Source organism: Phalaenopsis equestris, unplaced genomic scaffold (genome assembly GCF_001263595.1).
Source record: "Phalaenopsis equestris unplaced genomic scaffold, ASM126359v1 Scaffold000428, whole genome shotgun sequence".
In the NCBI taxonomy this organism is placed as follows: domain Eukaryota; kingdom Viridiplantae; phylum Streptophyta; class Magnoliopsida; order Asparagales; family Orchidaceae; genus Phalaenopsis; species Phalaenopsis equestris.
The window spans coordinates 2,286,430-2,305,799 of NW_018164869.1; the positions used below are offsets into that span (position 1 = coordinate 2,286,430).

Consider the following 19,370-nt stretch of genomic DNA (forward strand, 5'->3'; position numbering starts at 1 on the left):
ACAAACATATAAACGAGCGAAACACATTTACACCCATATTTTGAGCTGCCACCGACTTGTTAATTACATAAACTTTGTTCTAAACATTTATACCCGAATCTTTCAAATCACATAAAAAAATAATTTATAATATTTAATTTTTTATATATTTACATATCTAACACCTTGGAAAACATCATGCACAATATATTTATGCTATTTGACCCAACTCATCCGTGAAAAGGCCATTACAACAATTGTCATGCCCCTCTTAGTTTATAGTAATGACATCTATATTATAATGTTTAGCATATATATATATATATATAAAAACGGTGGTGGCATATATATATATATATATATATTATTGAAATTAATATATTATTGCTGTATTAAAAAAGAAATTAAAAAGTCATACATGACATGGGGGCATCTTCATTTTTTTTTAATTATAATTTCGAAAAGTTCCAAGGGGAATCAACATACATTCCATATGTAGCACCTAAATTTTACATTTTTATATCTATACCACCTATATCTTTTAAATCACATAAAAAAATATTTTTATTTTTAACTTTTTGGAAATTACAACACAACTTTTCATGCATAGATAAGGTGATAAATGCAAAAAAAATAAAGTTTAGGTTTTAGACTGCAAAAGTCATAAAACTTGGAAAAATTATTCCATCAGAGATGCATGCGCTGTCTGATCTCGACCGTCGATTGCAGTAAAACTGTAATTTGCTGGACCTCATTTTTAAAAATAAAAGAGAAACAAAAAAGCTGTGATCGACAGCCGAGATAGGACAGCGCATGCGTTGTCCGTATGAAATAATTTCTCTAGAACTTGAGTGGTACGTATGCAAATCTTTCATGATCCATATGTTTCTATATCAGATGCTTTACTTGATTGGCGAGAAGAAGAGGCTATCGACTGAATTGATATTAATTTTGATAATATAAAATAGTCATGAGCATCTCCGCAATATTTATTAGGAACATTTATACATACCACCCAATTCCTATCTATATACATATCTAACATCTACACTTTAATTTTTACAATTATACCATACAAAAAATACCATCATTTTAACTTTTAAAAAGTGAAATACAACTTTCATGCATAGGTAAGAAGTGAAGTTTAGGAGTTAGATATGTAAATACATAGGAATTGAGTGGTACGTATGTAAATCTTCCTATCTATTAACATTGCTGAAAAATTAGGTGAGACTCACAAATAAATGCAGAGAGGTTGTTGTTCAGTGTTTGAGCCAGTAATTCCTGAGCTGGGCAATGTGAAGAAGGATCTCGTCTCGACCCATATTCGTCACACTGCTCGCCATAATCCAAGCTGGCGCAGCCTCGAAGTATTCGGCGATTAAGCTGAGAAAAGCTCCAGCATTCTCCTCTGCCATCTTCCCACCATTTTTCTTCTTCTTGCGTTTGTCACACTTTGTGAAAATGAGAGTCATCGGAATCTGCTCCAAAGACATCATGTAAATTTTGCAAGAGATAAAGCCAAAAAGTTCATGGAACCAATCAACAATTATCTTATGGGCTTACAAGAACATGACATTATGTTGTAGGGGCCATTACACACATACCACCACTAAATGATTATGTATTTACATATCAAACACCTAAACTTCACTTTTTACATTTATATCCCTTAGTTCTTTCATATCACATAAAAATGTACCACTACTTTGCCTTCTCATGCATAGGCAAGATTGTATGTGTAAAAATTGGAGTTTAGATGTTAGAACTAAGAATGTATATCTTCCTATTTTATATTTGCAAATTTAGGAAGTCTCCAATTCGCATTAAGAGTTCATCCTTACCAAAATGTCATAAATGAAAAAAAAAAGATTATGAAATGGAACAAACCAAAATGCATACCTGATTCTGACTGAGCCAACTGGCATATTCAAGATCAATTTTCTTTGGAGGAATACTGGCATCTATAAGAAGAAATACAGACACCAATGTCTCCCTCTTCAAAAAATAATCTTTGGTGAACCCATCCCAATCAGTTCTAAGTTTCTGGGGTGCTGATGCATATCTGCATGATCCATATTGCAATTTGAAGTTGCAACAAATGAACATGTTTATGTAGTAAAATGTAAATAAATTATAAAATAGGCGTCACAAAAAATTAGTCACTTGGATTAGCTTGATGGCAACCAAAAAAACAATAAATCAAAATGTCTAAATGGGTCAAAATTAGAGATACTCTAATGTGAGCAAGTTTCAAGAATTAAAAAATTTGCTATAGATGTTCATGAGGGTATGATTGATTTGGAATAATGCAGAAAAACTTAGAAAGATAAAGTAGCATAGTAAAAGAAAGATTAAGTTAATGTATAAAGCTTCGGTCGGCATGAAAATGAAAATTATCAATATATCTTACTATAAGACGAAGTGATTCCTGAAGGTGGTAGGTTTTAGCAATCTTTAGAATACTATGCAATAAGAGAATATTAAATAGAAATAAAGATAAACTTTAAAGTTTGCAACAAAATTATTTTATATGAATGAGCACTAAGCAAAAAAGAAGAGCTTGACAGCGAAGTTGAAAGTAGAAAAGAAAAGAGAATTCTAAACTGATAAAGCTAGGAAGGATGGAGATGAAATGTTATATAAAAAAGCTGAGTTTTTAAAGAATGATATCTAAGAAATTAAAAGAAAATCTAAAGATAAATTTCATAAAATTAAAATGAAATTATATTATATGGATGAGTGTTAAACAATAAAGAAGAGGTTGATAGACAAGTTGAGGGTAAATAATTGACAATGATGATATGGATCTATGAAAAATGTAGAAAGAATAACATTAGAAATGATAAAAAGAAGAGGTTATATATATTCCCCTGGATAATTTATGGAGAGCCTTTATAGTCTAACAATTGAATGTGCCAAATTTAGTCTCTTGACTCAAATTATATCTAAAACAATCTCTTGAATTCAATATATGGGTTTAAAAGTTCAAGTTAAATAGCAGTCTCAAATTTCATGAATTACATGTATCATTAAAAAAACATCGATGAGCAAAAAGCTTAAAAAATAAAAGGTTTTCTCAACCAATCTCTGTTAAGGACATGATATTTAAAACCAATGACTTGGCTTGATTACCTACAAAGTCAAAAATACTAAATTAGCAGTTGAAAGGAAAACCACAATTCCTACGTTCAAATGCTCTGCTTATACAGCAGTCAAATTAACCCCAACCATTTTACATCAATGAATATGTTAAGATAAATTATAATATTTAACACAATCCAACACTTAGGGAAAAAAGCATTGATGCGAACACACTTGTTGTGTGCAGGTAAATTTGTGACAGTTTAGTGATATATAACGTCCTAATCTTGCACAAAGATCAAATACATACATAGATAAAAGAAGAATTTGATAGAAGGGATACCGGAAATTTTTTACGTGAAAAATCCCAAAGGATAAAAATCATGGGGTTTAGCTCAGTTGAAATGATTCCACTATGTCGATATAAGTTATAAGACTTTACCGATCCTAGAATACCCGAAAATAATGTTACATAAATGAGGGTTATTGACGTGAATTCCGCCAGGAGAGTGGCATAATACATTGCAGAAGTGGCGACAACTTGAATTTGGTGAAGGATGATCGATAATAGAGGCTGTGTACCAGAAAATTTGATGTCGGCATCGTCGGTAGCAGTAGTAAGATGACTGTGGTTCGGCGGGGGCGGCGATCGTGGTCTGGCTGCGGAGTTCTAGCCAGGGCGGTGAACTGACAATGGTAGTTTGACAACAGTGACGGCGGTGGCCAGAAAACAGTATTCTGGTGGTGTTGGCGGCTAGATGGTGGTGGTTATGCTGGGGCGATAGTGGTGGTCGAGCAATGGTGGTCCTGTTGTGGCTTTGGTCAGATGATGGTGGTCAAGTGGTAAAACGGTGGTGGCCAAACGACAACCGAACAACATTGGTCCGGTGGCGACGACGGTGGCAGAATAAAAATGATGTTCGACTGTGCGGCAGCCAAATAGTCGTGTTTTGATTGTGGCGATCGTGGTGACTAGGTAGAAGTAGTCTAACGATAAAAATGACCCGACGACGATGGTCCAACGGTGGGGATGATAGTTATTGGGCAGCGAAGTTCTGACAGTGGCAATGAACCGACGATGATGGTCCAAGCAGTGATTGTGGTGGCTTGGTCGTGGTAGTCTAGCGGTGTTTGCGAGCAGACAGTGGTGGTTCGGAGGTGATGATGGTGGTCCAAGCAGTGACGGTGGCGGCTTGGCAGTGGTAGTCAAGCGGAGGCGGCGAGCAGACAGTGGCGATTCAGGTGCGATGGGATGGTGGCCTGGTGGTGATGTCGGTTGTGATTAGGCATGCAGTGGTAGTTTTGGTGGTGGCCACAAGTGGTCTGATGGTGGTGACCTAACATCGAATGCCCGACGATGGTGACGGTGGTGACCCGACAACAGTGGTTCGACGGTGGTGATAGTGTTGGTTGATGGTGGTGGAGCTTGAGAACCCTCAAGAGCTTGGAGCTCCTTCAGCTTTCTCCTACAGGTCTAACCCCTCGAGTAAGGGTCAATTTATAAATTTTGTAAGTAGCATCCCACATAAATAATTTATGAATTTGAATCACTCCATCGAACAACCTAGAATGATTCATTTGATCGGATGATATTTTATTATTTAAATGTCTTAATGATCTTAAAATTAAGTGATATTGAGCTCGTTATATTCGTCTTGTCGAGACCCTTAATTTAACTGTAAACTTGTTAAATTTGGAGATCATTTGGTCTCCCAAAATATATCTCAAATCTTCTTACTATGCTTTAAGTGCATGATCTAGGTTCATTTGGACTCAGATTGAACCATGTTTAATATTAGATGACTTATCTTATTAAGACAGGTCAATTGAGAGTATATGTAATATTTGGAGCTCTCGGTCTCAATGTTCATCGAAATTCATGCTTGAATAAGATAATTTTTTAGAACGTATCAATACTAATGGGTGAAGCATAAACCATGATTTTAGTTCGTTGGCGACTTAAAAAATTGGGCCGATAAGAGAAAGAAATTAAACTCAAATTGGGAGAGGCTCAACTTCTTTTATTCATGCCCTAACATCTTCAAAAAGAGACTATTTATAAGAAAATTAGGATATCCAAAGACTCAATGAGCACATATTCTCTTATTACCCAAACTCAACTCAACTATCATAATTATTTAACTATTACCCCATAATCTATCATAAACACCTACCGCAACCCATACTTTCAAAACGACCTTTCCCTCAATGTCAAACAAATGTGGCTGGAAACTAGAAATTGACAGCCGAATTTGGGCTTGAAAAGCAAGAATGGATAAACTATGGCTTGGAGGCTAGGTGAGCGTAGATTTGTTGAGGATCGGAGGTGGTGAGATGACAAAAAGAGTTTTGCGAGAGCAGTGGGTTGTGATATCTGAGCTATGTGAATGTTTGATTTGGCGTAGAGATGTCGAATGAAAGATCTAGCAATAAGAATGTTGGGTATGGCGAGATCTGAATGAGTTAAGCGGGGTTGAGAATGGCGAGATGTGCATGCGTGGATTTGCATGATGCAATAAAAGATCTATTGAGACTTAGATGGTGGGTGGAGATATAGTGAAAGTAATGGTTCTGTGCTTACGATGACATTTTAGCAAGAGATTGGAATGAAGACGAGAAGAGGGTATCAAATCTTTTTTGGCGAGATGACGAAAGAGACGGAGAAGAAAAGGCAAAGATTTTGTGAAAGTACTATTGATGCAATCCCATTGTTATGCAATAGATTAATGACTTCCAATTCAGATTAAGAAAGGCTAAATTCTTTTTTTTATTAATACACTAATATCTCTAAATAGTGGAAAGTAATTTTCGCAGTAAAAGAGCTAGTGACAGAGTTGTGAATATGGGTGATCAAATCATTAAAAGTGTGAACGTTTTTGATATCTCGGGTCTATTGTTCAAAGGGATGGTGATATACATGGGGATGTTATTAGTAGAATTCAAGTCGGTTGGTTGAAGAGGAAGATGCATCAGACCTATTGTGTGATAGAAAGGTACTGCTTAGGTTTAAAGGAAAATTTTATAAGATGGTGGTGAGACTTGCAATGCTTTATGACGCAAAAAAATGTTGGTCTTTAAAAGAGAATCATAAAACTAAGTTAAGTGTTGCTGAGATGAGAATGCTTAGGTGGATAAGTGGCTTGACACTAAGAGAAAATGTGAAATAAATGTATCCGTGAAAATGTTGACATAGCTCCAGTGGCAGGCAGGATTAGAGAGAGCCGGCTTAGATGGTTTGGTCACATTAAACGCCGACTATCTGATAATCCAATTAGGAGAATAGATGTTTAGATTCGTCTTATGTTAAGAAAGCTAGATGTAGACCTAAAAAGAATTGCGCATATTGTATGAAAAATTATCTTAATTTTTTTAAATTAAATGAAAATATGACACTCAATAGGACACAAGGGAGAAAAGGCATTCACATAGCCGACCTCACTTAGTGGGATAAAAGCTTGTTGTTGTTGTTGCTAATATCTCCAAATCGAACATAACTACTTTATGAGTCGAACTAAACTCAAATATCTATTACAATTATTTAATTATTAAACCATAATTTATTATAGATCTCTAAAAAGCACAAAGCTGAACAAAACAATTTCTCATATTTGTGGCGCATTCTTTTTATGCCGATATGATATGAAGTAATCATGATGAAAACATCTAAGAACCAATTAACATATTAAATGTTAAAAATCAAAAGAACCAAATCATCAAATTTATCTTTTAAGAATACATGATAGCATCGAGGTAGCAACTATAACTTGAGAAATTGTATATTATTATGTATAAGCTTATGAAAAATAAATAAGATTGAATAAAATAGCATTGCATAAATATAAATGAGAAAAGAGAATAAAAAATTAAAGCTTTTTGGGTAAAATGAATTATCACAAAAGAATGCTCTCTCCATAGGCATGAACTACTAATAAACTATTCTGATCATCATTATTGATACCTCAAATATTTGGGACAATCATTATGAAAGATAATTTTTCGTTTATTCTTATTTAGTGTTGCTAGGAAAACATATACTTTACAAATTATTTTAAATAACTTTATTTTTGGTGTGACATCATATCTATCCCTTTTCCATTCTAACCCTCGGATACATATTTTACCAATTCATAATAAGGGCATTTTCTATCACCAGAAGCCTAAGCAATAAAATAATAGTTCTTTAGTAGGATCATGAAGATGATAATACCTAAGGTTTTTTATTTAAATTTTGTGCATTTAAATTTGAGTAATTATTTATTGAAAGGCTTCGTGTGTGTTTAAATTTCATGATTTTGTGCGAAGAAAATAAATTAAAATTTAAATCCGATGAATTAAATTCTTAAATCATGAGAACAAAGAAGAGAGGGATAAGAATCTCCAACCTCAATTTAAACCAAGGAAGCCACCCACTTTCTCATCCTTTCTCTATTTTCTTCCTTCTTTATATTAGGGTTTATAAGGAGACTATATAATTGATTAACTGTTGAACTAATGAGATTATTATTAATTAAAAAATAAAGTTTAAAGTTTCTCTAAGAGTGTGGAGGCTTGGCAGCCATGCCATGCAAGATGAAACTTAGTATTCAACCAAACACTTTGGTAAGTGATAACTTTATCTTTTTATTTGAAATCATTTTTATAATTTCTCTTCGTGGGAATCTTGTACTATAACCCCTTAATCTTTTCAAAATTTTCTTTCACAAAATTATAGCCAAATGTCCATTAATATGTCAGCCAAGACAAGTCCTAAATAAAACGTAGCCTTGTTCTACAAAGCTTTTATCTCGTCAAAACTCTTTGAAAATTAATATCAACTCTAGATTTCCCTCTACAGCTTCTATGAGTTTTCCTTAATTTTTCTAGGACTAAGTCTTTTTTGTAAAATAAAATATTTAAATTTGGGCACTGTCTATATAAAGTTCCTACAGAAGCTAGTCTGATTCAAAAAATTTGAAAAATATTAAAAATGCTTTAAAAATTTTAAAACTTTCTGAAAAATAACTAGATACACCCCTCTAAAGTTTTCAAGTGATTTCAAGTCATGGAGTTATATATATTGTCCACACTAATGACTTAAACTCATATCAATATTTTTTTTTGTTTTTGAGTTGTACATTATATGACTAACTCATAACTTAGGTTTTCTCCAAGAAACGCCCCACAAAATTTTAATTCTAGCCTCTCACACCTTCCTTTACATCCTTTAAAACTTCCTAATTGAAACTATCCTATAACTCAAGGCAAAACCGAGAACAAAATTACATTTAGGGCATAAGATTGATGAAAAGGGAGAGAATATAGGAACACATGCAAACGAAAACTTCTCTTCATTTGCAATTAGTTAAATTCTTTCTCAAGTTATTTTCTCTGTTATGTAGTGTATTTTAATATTATTTAATAAGCATATTCTATTTCATGGAAATTCAATGAATAGTGACATTCTTCTAATTAGTTGGCTTCACATAATTGACTTAGTTTTTTACTTTAACCTGTGCAATATAAATCACTTGCTTGACAGCAAATTCAATGATAAAGTGAGTTCCACAAAATACTATTAAGATTTTCATCTTTGGTATTGATCAAAATATAAGATCCTCGATTATATCTTTCGCATAATCTAGTTAGATTTAACTAGTTCAGCTTGTTTGAGTTATCTTGTTGAACCTTTTTCATATAAATTTATATTAGCCAACATTTATATGCTTCTATAATCACATATTTAATAATCTCAAGACAGTTAGCGCTCACCCCTACACTCAAAACAGTTTAATTAATTGTTTGCACAACTACATCATTTGTGCACAATTAACTAACACAATATACCACCTAAATGAGCTAATATGGAACAATTTGATAAATTAGCAAAATAATCATTGAAGGCCAAATTATTAGGGAAAAGAACCATAATGGTAGATTATGGTAAGTCCAACAATCCATTGAAGCTATAATGGGCTAGCTTAACGAACTAAACCTTAGGTTGCAAACACCACTTGTAGCTCTAATCTAAGAAACTCCTAGGAATTTTCATGTAGAGGAAAACAACCATACTAGACACAACCAAGGGAATAAGAATGGTGATGACTTTGGTGATCTGATAGGAAAGTCAAGGAAGCCCTCACTCTTGATAGGGTCTATGATCCCAATAAATTCTTCGAATGACTTGCCTAAATGAATGATTTCTTTGATTGTTATCAAATAAATGATTACCAGAAAATGGATTTTGTCAAGTCGAAGCTTGTGTGTCATGCAAAAATTTTTTGGTATAAGATTTTGGCAAAGGAAAGAGAGGTTAGGGAGATAAATTCTTACCTGGATAGAAACGAAGGCAAGGTTGAGGTCCTAATACTGTCTTAATCAACATGATAAAGAGCTTCATAGGTACTTAATGAATCTTAGGCAAATGAATATGCTCGTCACTGAATATCTTTGAGTATTTAGTTGTAAAGACTACAACAAAATCCACTATTCGATCTACCCAAAGCTCTACAATTAGACCTAAACCTTCAATAAATCCATTTTTAAGAATAAAAAAAATATCACTTGCTTAAAATTTCATCAAAAGGGCATATAATCACTGCAAAGCCGAAATATTCTTTTTAAAGGAAAATCATCATTTGAACAATCGTCATAATGAAAAGGTTGTTGATGATTCTGATAATGGCTTGGGAGATATGAGTGACCCCAAAACTAATTTGCATACGATTGGATAACCAAGTGTAAGAGAGTGCATGCATGATATTGATCAATTTCCATTTTACTCATTTTTAAGTCAGATCCTATAATTGAGAATGTTGGATTTACGAGTTTCTTCAAGATAAATAATTTCATACCTTACAATAACACATACAATACATCTCAAATTGCAAGCATCTTTTTCATAGAGATATTGAGACTGTATAGGCTACACAATACCATGATAAATATTATATTTGTTAGGTTCCTGTCTTATTTCTGAACAATTTATGACTTTCATCGCAAAGTATCTATTCATATAACTAATATTTATGCATATGTATTTTCATGTTTTGTATTTTGTGGTTTTACACATAGAGACAAAATGAGAAATGAATATATCCTTGAAAGGGTTGGTGTAGCTCCAATAACAGACAAGACTAGAGAGTCCTCTTAGATGATTTGGTCACATTAAACATCGCCCATCTGATGACCCAGTTAGGAGAGTAGATGTTTTAAATTTGACTTATGTTAAGAGAGGTAGAGGTAAACCTAAAAAGTCTTGGGCTTGTTGTATAAAAAATGATTTTAATTTATTAGAATTAAATGAAAATATGACACTCAATAGGACAAAATGGAGAAAAGGATTTATGTAGTCAACTCCACTTAGTGGGATAAAGGCTCGTTGTTGTTGTATTTTCCTTTGTTTCGTATGTTATTAGCTCGCCTAAATTTTTTAAGAAACAAACCAAACAAGGTAGCATTAAATATGCTAATTTTGTGAGCAAAATTAAACATGCAAGAAAATATAAATAAGATGATTATGTGAAAATTCAAAATCAAACTAAAAAGCCCAATTAAATTAAAAAGTTTCATGCAAGGGCACATGACCCATTTAAAATTCTTAAGAGAATTAGATCAATAAATATGTTCTTGGACCGCTAAATGATATACTTATTATCACGTTTTTAATGTTGAAGATATATTAACATTTCTAGAAAATATGCTACATGAGAAATCAAAAACTAATCTTTTTACATATGGAGATAATAATCAAATGCAGGTGGACATTCAAAGCAACAACTTTAAAGTAGAGAACATATTGACAGATGAGAAGCCAGATGATGACAGTGGAGAACATGGATTTTTAGTGAGGTGAAAGGACTAGCTATGGCGCAGAATGTCAGAGTCTAAAGGCTTTTGTTTGAGTAGAACTAAAACTGAATACAAGGAATGTAATTTTAGTAGTAGTGGCTCTGGTGGCAGATAAATGGTTTGAACGTTTTAGATATCTCGGGTCTCTTGTTTAAAGTGATGGTGATGTAGATGGGGAGATGGGGATGTTATTAGGGGATGTTATTAGTAGAATTAAAATTGGTTGGTTGAAGTGGAGGAATGCAACGGGCCTATAGTATAATAGAAAAGTACCTCTTAGACTGAATGAAAAATTTTATAACATGGAGGTCAGACTTGCAATGCTCTATAACACAGAATGTTGGCCTTTAAAAAAGAAGCATAAAACAAAATTAAGTGTTGCTGAGATGAGAATGTTTAGGTGGATGAGTGGCTTGTCACTTAGAGACAAATATATCCTTGATAGAGTTGGAATAGCTCCAACGGCGGACAAGATTAGAGATAGAATCGTCTTAGATGGGTTGGTCACATTAAACGTCAATTATTTGATGATTTGGTTAGGACATTAAATGTGTTAGATTCGACTTATGTTAAGAAAGCCAGAAGAAGACCTAAAAAGACTTGGGCATATTGTATAAAAAATGATCTTATTTTATTAAAATTAAATGAAAATATCACACTCAATAAAACACAATGGAGAAAAAAGGATTCATGTAGCCGATGCCACTTAGCAGAATAAAGACTAGTTGTTATTGTTAAAAGGACAAGCTATCTACATATGCTATGTGGCTTGTCAGAGCTAACTTGAAAAAGATGGCACCCAATATAATGGATGACTACTTAAACTTCAACTAGTAGTATACAACCTTTAAATAAGGATTCTTTAAGAGCCAAAGGAAATGATGCAGCATAGAATCCAATCATAGAGAGTTAAGCAAAAAATAATAGTTGACCTATCAGAAGGAGTATGAAGAAGACCTTAACTTAGATTTTTTTTATATATAATTTTTAGCATTTTAATTTTTGTATTTTTTTTTAATTGAAAGATTGTGCATTTTTTTTATAAGCTTGTGTAGAAAAAATAATTTAAATTTAAAACCAATGAGATTTAAATTTTAAATAATGAGGACAAAATCTAAATAAATAGAGAAAAAATTAACCGTACATACAAATGCAATTAATTATTTAATTTTGGCAAATTTTTGTTGGCCACAAGGGAAGAAATCTCTCTCTTCAATTCAAATCAAAGGAATTGCACAGCGTCCCCCAACACACACTCTCTCATCTGCCTTTTCATTTCTTTCTTTTTCATTTTAGAGGTTCATAAGAAGACTATATATTTGATTAGTTACTAGAATAATGAGAGTGTTGTTGATTGAAAACTTAAATTTGGAGTTTCTTCAAGAATGTGAAAGCTTGACGACCATCCCATATAAGAGGAGACTTAGTGGTCTTCCTCAACCAATCGCTTTGGTGAGTAATATTCTTATTTTTTATTTAGATATTCTTTTTAATTTCTCTTCGTGGAAACTTTGTGCCACACCCCCTTCATCTTTCATAAATCTTCATAATTTTCTAACATAAAAATAATAGACAAGTCTCTATTGGTGTGGTCGACCAAGATATGCTTTAAACATGACATAATCTTATTCCACAGGCTTTTGGCCCTTCAAAATCCTTTGAAAATATGGGATCAACTCTAAATCTTATTTATGGCATGTTTGTTTCAGCTTTTAGGCCAGATTTTAAACTGTCCCTCTCCCATGCGTTTGATTGACACGTCCGTGCATCTTGGTTACAAACTGCGGACCAATTTCTCAAATACCTTGACCGCACTTGAGTGCCCACATTCGGTGCTCTGCTGAGGGCGTACGATTTAGTTCCATAGGAATTTACATTTTTATTACCCAGAGCTTTAAATTCTGTCATTATCAATAAGGACAATGATCTGCTGTATAAACAATTAATATGAGAGGTGTTGAATTAAAAAATATTAATCTATTTATTATCGTATTAAAAAATAAATATGAGAGATGTTAAATTGCCCTATTTAAAAATCCATATGAGAGAAATAATAATTTAAAAAATATTAATTGTTTATCTATGTCATGTAATTTTTTAATAATATTATGTATAGATGAATATTAATAAATATGTTATGAAATCGGAATAAAGTTTAATCGCTGTGAAAGGTATCATATTTATTTCTGTCATGTAGTTAACCACAACACTTTTAAAACTGAACTTTTCAAACAGAACAACTACTTCCAGAACATCACCTTTTAAACAGTAAATTTTTCAAAACTACTTTTGAACTGAGATTTCATACAGTCACAGTCGAAATAAACACACTCTTAGAGATATCTCTCTATCACTTTCATGAGTTCTCTCTAATTTTTTAGGCCCTAAGCTTCATTTCTAAAGCCAAACATTTTACTTTAGGTTGTTGTCTAAATTAGGTTCCTCATAACCTGACTTAACTCTAAAATCTTAAAAAAATATTAAAAAACCTCAACAAATCTTAAGACTTCTTACAAAATAGCTAGGCAAATTCTTGAAAAATTTTCAAGTGGTTTTAAGCCTTGGGGTTGTATATAATCTCCATGCCAAGAACCTAAACTCAAATCAATATATATATACTTTTGGTTTGCATATTATATGATAGACACATAATCCTAAATCAAGCCTTTCACAGCTTTTTAGACATCCTAAAGACTTACTAACCCAAAATATTTTACCACTCCACCACCCCCACCATAAGGAATTATGTTTTCATCTCCACGGTTTTACTAGATGAACCCCAATCCCAAAAGGTTGTAGGTCTTGGCTTGGCTATATCAATATGGCTTTAAGTAAGGGAACCATGTAATGTAATAATAGGCATTGGTTCAAAGATCAAGATAGGATCATCATCACTAATTCAAGGGGTTGTGTTTGCTTTGACTCGATAAACCTTAAGTAACTATTAGTCTCCTCCTTATGAGCCATAGGTCTCCTCATCTAAGGCAATGCCAAGAGAATTGAGAGTGACAATGTATGAAAAGCACAAATATCATGGTAAAGCTTGATTCTCTTCAATGGTAAATGGCTTAACAAATCAATTATACTAATTAGCTCATGGGCATGAGGCATGGCATAATGTGGTTCAAAATTTTTGAACATGAAAAAAATAACAACTCATTAGCAAGGCATGGCATAACCAAATCAATTGAACATGGGGAAATTTTAGCTTGCCCTATAAATGGAGAAATATTTACGTACAGAGAAAGCACGCAGCTCTCCGTACGGAATCTCCTTCCAATAACTTTTCAATAACCTCTGCGAAGGTTAATGGGGTGTTATTGCAGAGTTATTTCGGCATTATTTGGAGTCAATACCGCGGAATTATTTCGGCGTTATTTGGAGACAATACCCTAGTCTTAGAGAAAATGTGAAAGTGTGACCGCGGAATGGGAAAGTAAATCACTAGGAATAAACCATTTATGCTTCTAACACTCTGTAAATAAGGATTTCTGTTATGGATTTTGAACAGTACCCATATCCAGGTAGATCCACGAGATACCAGCTATCGTTTATCAGGAAATGATTGATGCATTGTGTTTTACCTGCAGATGAACAAAGAAATCAATGTTTCAGGAACAATTCCAGCAGGCAAGAAAATCCGTGATCGGGAGGCATGGTAGAGGGAGATTCGAGGGACAGGCAAACCCACCGGGCTTCTTGGAGATGAGGGCCAGACGCTTGCGGCGGACGAGTGAATTGAGAAGGGAGGACTTCCCAACGTTTGAGCGACCGACGAGAGCGAAGTCTGGGAGGGAGTCGGCGGGGCAATCCTCGGTGCAAGTGCTGCTCTTCACGAACTCCGCCGTGCTCACCTGAGGATCCAACGAGTATGATCCCAACACGATGTTGGAACACTTGAGAATCCGGCCCCTCGCCACCGAGTTCGCCGCTGCTGGTAGCTCGACCTCCGGCGGCACGAAGAGCTTATCGAGCGGGATATCGTTCAGAGATCTGTCGGGGATCAGCGGGCTGAGAGGCGTGTCGAGCTGAAGTTGTTTGGGGAGAGCGGGAAGGTGGAATTCGGTCGCAACTGCTGCGTCGGCGGCGGAAGAGGAAGAAATGGAGAAGAAGCGAGAGGGAGAGGAGCGATGGAATCGGAAGGAAGGCGAGCGGAAGGAAATGGACAGGAAGCGAGTGAGGATGCGCTGTTGATAGTGGAGCGCCATGCTATTTCCTATTTTTCGCTGCCTTTTGTCTATGTTTTGTAGGAGATATTTGTAATTAGTTAATAAATTACTTTATTCTTTATTTATTTAAATAAATATTATTAAATTTTTAATTTAAATTAAATTATATTTATAATAATAAAATATGCATCATAACTCCACATTTAAATTATTTGCAATTGGTTAATAAACTCCACTCTTCCTAATTTCCTTTTATATTTTCTATCATGTTATTTTTTCTTTTCATGCAATTATAATATTAATTATATTAATATTATTCTTTAATAATTTTAATTATGTTCAATTAAATATTAATCAATTTGTTAATATTGTATGAGACTGTATATAGCTTGGAACTTGACGACGCAGAGCTACTGATCTGAAGAAGGTTGATATAGTACCTCGATTGTCTTGTGTAACAACAGTCTTAGACAGTTTATAACAATTTTATATTTGTTATTTTCTTTAATTTTTCAATTATTTCTTCTATATTGAACTGCTGACCGTAATTTTTTGAGAATTATTTGTGACATGCTGAAATAATGCCGGGAAATATTTTAAATTATTTGTGTCATACTGAAAAGTTGCTCGTGTCATTAGAATCTTATCTTGCACTTCATTGTTAGCAAGGTACGAGTAATTTAATTTTATATTAAGTTTTTTTAAATGAATGATCATTAGGTTATGGATTTATGTATATGAAACTATTGTTTTTGAAGCTATAAATAATTTTATTAAAAAAACATATAATGTCTAAGGAGAGCTTGGGACGCAGCGATCTTTGTACACGCCTCCTCACCTAAAAGTTCTTATAGCAATGAATGCATTTTTTTCATTGCATATACCGGATAAGTAGTAATTTATATTGCAAATACATGAACAATTAGTACTATATATTGCACTCAAACACAAATTAAATCTGAATCAAGCTGGAACTCATTACTTTTTATTAGCAGAAGACAAAGAAGAAAAGTCTTTAGGAATATATGTATATGAAACATAGTGCTTTTGAAGCTATAATAAACTTTGTCAAAACGACCTAAACTGCCCAAGGAGAGCTTGAGACGTAAGCGGTCTTGGTTCCTCCTTCCTCACAAGGAAGTTATAGCTACGAATACTTTTTTTTTTCAATGCATATACCAGAACAATTAACATTTATAACGCACATGTTTCTGATTTCCTTGCTAAATTTAGCTCTTACGTTTAGATAAAATCAACTGCAGGATCAGACTAAATTTTAAAGTATGAGTATGAACATGTCACTATTGTTAATATGTTTTGATGGCAAGTTGCGAGTCGCGGAAGACTTCACCCTCACCTATGTTGGTGAATGTAGCCGTCCTGTACAAGTCTCACAGTAGATAACACTAAATGAATTAAAGAGAAAAATACTTCGTTCACTGCATAATAATAATTCAAGATATAACATTAATATAGTTTGTCAGCTACTGGTGGCGATTTTACTGTAACTCATGTTGATGATGATGAATGTTGTGGTTTATGTTGTAATAAGCTATAAAACACATAATAGTTATTTATGTTGAGGTTGAGTCATTGCCTGTAGACGCTTATGACATCGTTGGTCATTCGAATGTTGCTGGTCCTTCACACCCTTTTGTAGCGCCTAGTGACAATGTCATTGAAATTATTAGGTACAAAAAATTTACATATAATGACTTGATGTAACAATATGATGTAAATAATATAAACTTCCAAAATTTTATGACTTATACTTTATAGGTCAACCCCAATTTTTTTCAATACATATGACATTAGGTTATATAATTTACCCGACCAATAAGCAGACAACTATAGTGCACGTCGATCATTTGACAAATCACACTTCCACCATTACTTTAGGCTTCTTTACTTGAGTGCATCAAGAACAAATTTCTATTTATCATATTGTTAAGTATTTAGTTTCGATGTTATTTTTGGTTCCATTATATTATGAATGAGTTAATGTATCATCCTAGTTCTAGGTGTCTTCCTTAGTCTTTCTTACTTGATTAGATCAAGTATACCTTTCCATATTATTTGTGGCACTAGGTGGTGTTTGTGAAATTTCTTATGTAGAATGAAGTTAAAATCTTAAGCATTGAGACACCTTTTGGTGTAATAGTTAGAGTGTCACCTGAATGAGCACATTTGGGTTCATCCAAATTCTATGTGAGGCCCTCTATTCAGGCCTAGACATTGATGCATGTGGCCACAACACTGAGGAATCTAGTATCAAGCTTGTCTCCGAGTTTTAGGTCAATGTCAATAAGCCTAAATTTCTTTGCATTAGGTAATACCTACAACTGATGAAAATCTATTTAAAAAATAATACATTTCAATGACGTTGTAGTCCAATAAGAAATTATGTGTTTTCTAAATTTTTTTCCCGCCGCCACTTCTCTGACGAATCAATCATTTTTTTAACAGGATCCCAACCTAATCCGGTAGCTCATCTCTTTAGCTCTTTCCATAATTTTCAATTATTTTTCAGTTAATTTTCACTTGAGTTTTGTAATACAATCTACCATTTGTATCATCAAAAATTTTTGGTGATGTTTTGCCAACCCTTCTTTTTGAAGTCCGTTGGTCAGCCTATTCCCAATCTCCATCTTTCTCGAACACTGATCACAAAATATGATCATAGTCTCTTCATCACAAATAGTAGGTAGCCCATATTCTTTTTATTTACCCATCCGATCTCTAATACAATTAAAACATTTGGACAAATAATTAATTAAAAACAAAAATATAAGAACTAAATTAAAATTCAATGAAAAAACAAGATATTTGAAGTAAAGCTCCGGGAGATCAAGTTTTCAAAGAAATTTCTATCCAAAATCACCAATTGTACCATTTTAGCTTTAAGACTACGCAATATCTATAACATGTGATATCTATTGCAAATAGTAGTAATTAGTTATCAGCTAAGCCTTTTATTTTTTTTCCATCATTGCACTACTTAGCATTTTAAAAATGACATGCTTCACAACCACACATTCCAAAAATAGGGTCAATGTAAAGCCCACTTGTAGCCTAACAAATTTGAGAGCCAAGCACTAAATCACCAACACCGTATAAATGGGTACAAACAAAACACCATTAGAATAACATAGAATAAATACATATTATTCATTCCCCAATAATGTACACATAAAGATTAGATCGGTAATTGCATTTGCCTTTCATTCTCTTCAAACATGAAAATGAATATATGTAGAGAATTTTGGAGTTATGTTGAAAATATATTCGTGAGAATTTGGTTTTCTGCTTTTGCAAATATCTCAGTTTTCATGTTATATCAACAATTTCATTTGTTTTTCCTCCTCTTTAACTTGAAAAAGGATTATATGGAGAGAGTTTAGGAGCAGTTCTAGCTCTTTGAATATATTTCAAGGAAAAATTATTTTGAACTGATGCAAATATCTCAATGTAAATGTTAGATCAGTAACAGTAGCCTAAAAGCTTGCTTAGAGCTCGGTGAGATCAATAAATTAAATAAGGCTTTGTCTGTTATCACAAATTTTATCATATAGGGTGTAAGACTAAGTAGTATTTGTCACAATTAGTGATAGGTTGAACCCTTTGATTTTATTTCCCATCATTGCTCTACTATACATTCCAAGTACGAAATGTTCCACAACAAAAAAACTTGAATCCAACATCATAACACCCATTTGCATCAAACTAACATCCAAGCACTTTGATATTTGCATATGCTCAAGAGATTTTTACCTTGATTTAACAATTAAACAATGAGATTTACATTGTTCCTATATTTTTGTCCTTATAGTATTTTCCAATAGCACAAAACCAAATTCTCATGGATATACTTTCAAAAAAGCTAGCACGGCTCCTAAATATTCTTCATACTATCCTTTCCAAGTTAGAAGAAGAGGAAAAAGTATTTCAATTATTTATAATAACATGCAAAATGATATATTTTCAATAGTTCAAAAAAATTTTACTAGAGCATATATTCAAAAGACCTACCATTACACATAATTTCTATACATAAATTGATTTTTGATATTGTAATAGAGGAAAAGGAAAATGCAATTAATAATCCAACATGAAAACTAAGCTATTTGTAATAGCATAAAACTAGATTCTCATGGATATATTTTCAAAAGAACAAACATTGCTTCTAAACTCTCTGCATGCAATCATTTTCATGTTTGAAGAGAAGAAAAGTGAAATGTAATTATCGATCTAATATGAAAATTGAGATAGTAGCAACAGCAAAAAACTAAATTCTCATATATATATATATAT

General features: G+C 33.1%; 1 protein-coding gene across 1 annotated transcript; it reads right to left on the reverse strand.

The window, feature by feature from the left end:
• Positions 1-1,115: 1,115 nt before the first annotated feature.
• LOC110027491 (GTP-binding protein At2g22870) lies at positions 1,116-15,110 on the reverse strand. The gene is made up of 4 exons (XM_020728947.1): positions 14,582-15,110; positions 14,405-14,474; positions 1,882-2,044; positions 1,116-1,460 (listed from the first exon to the last, which is right to left on the reverse strand). Exons 1-4 carry the CDS (start codon positions 15,096-15,098, stop codon positions 1,242-1,244), a joined length of 969 nt encoding a protein of 322 aa, XP_020584606.1. The 5' UTR covers positions 15,099-15,110; the 3' UTR covers positions 1,116-1,241.
• Between the last annotated feature and the right edge of the window lie 4,260 nt (positions 15,111-19,370).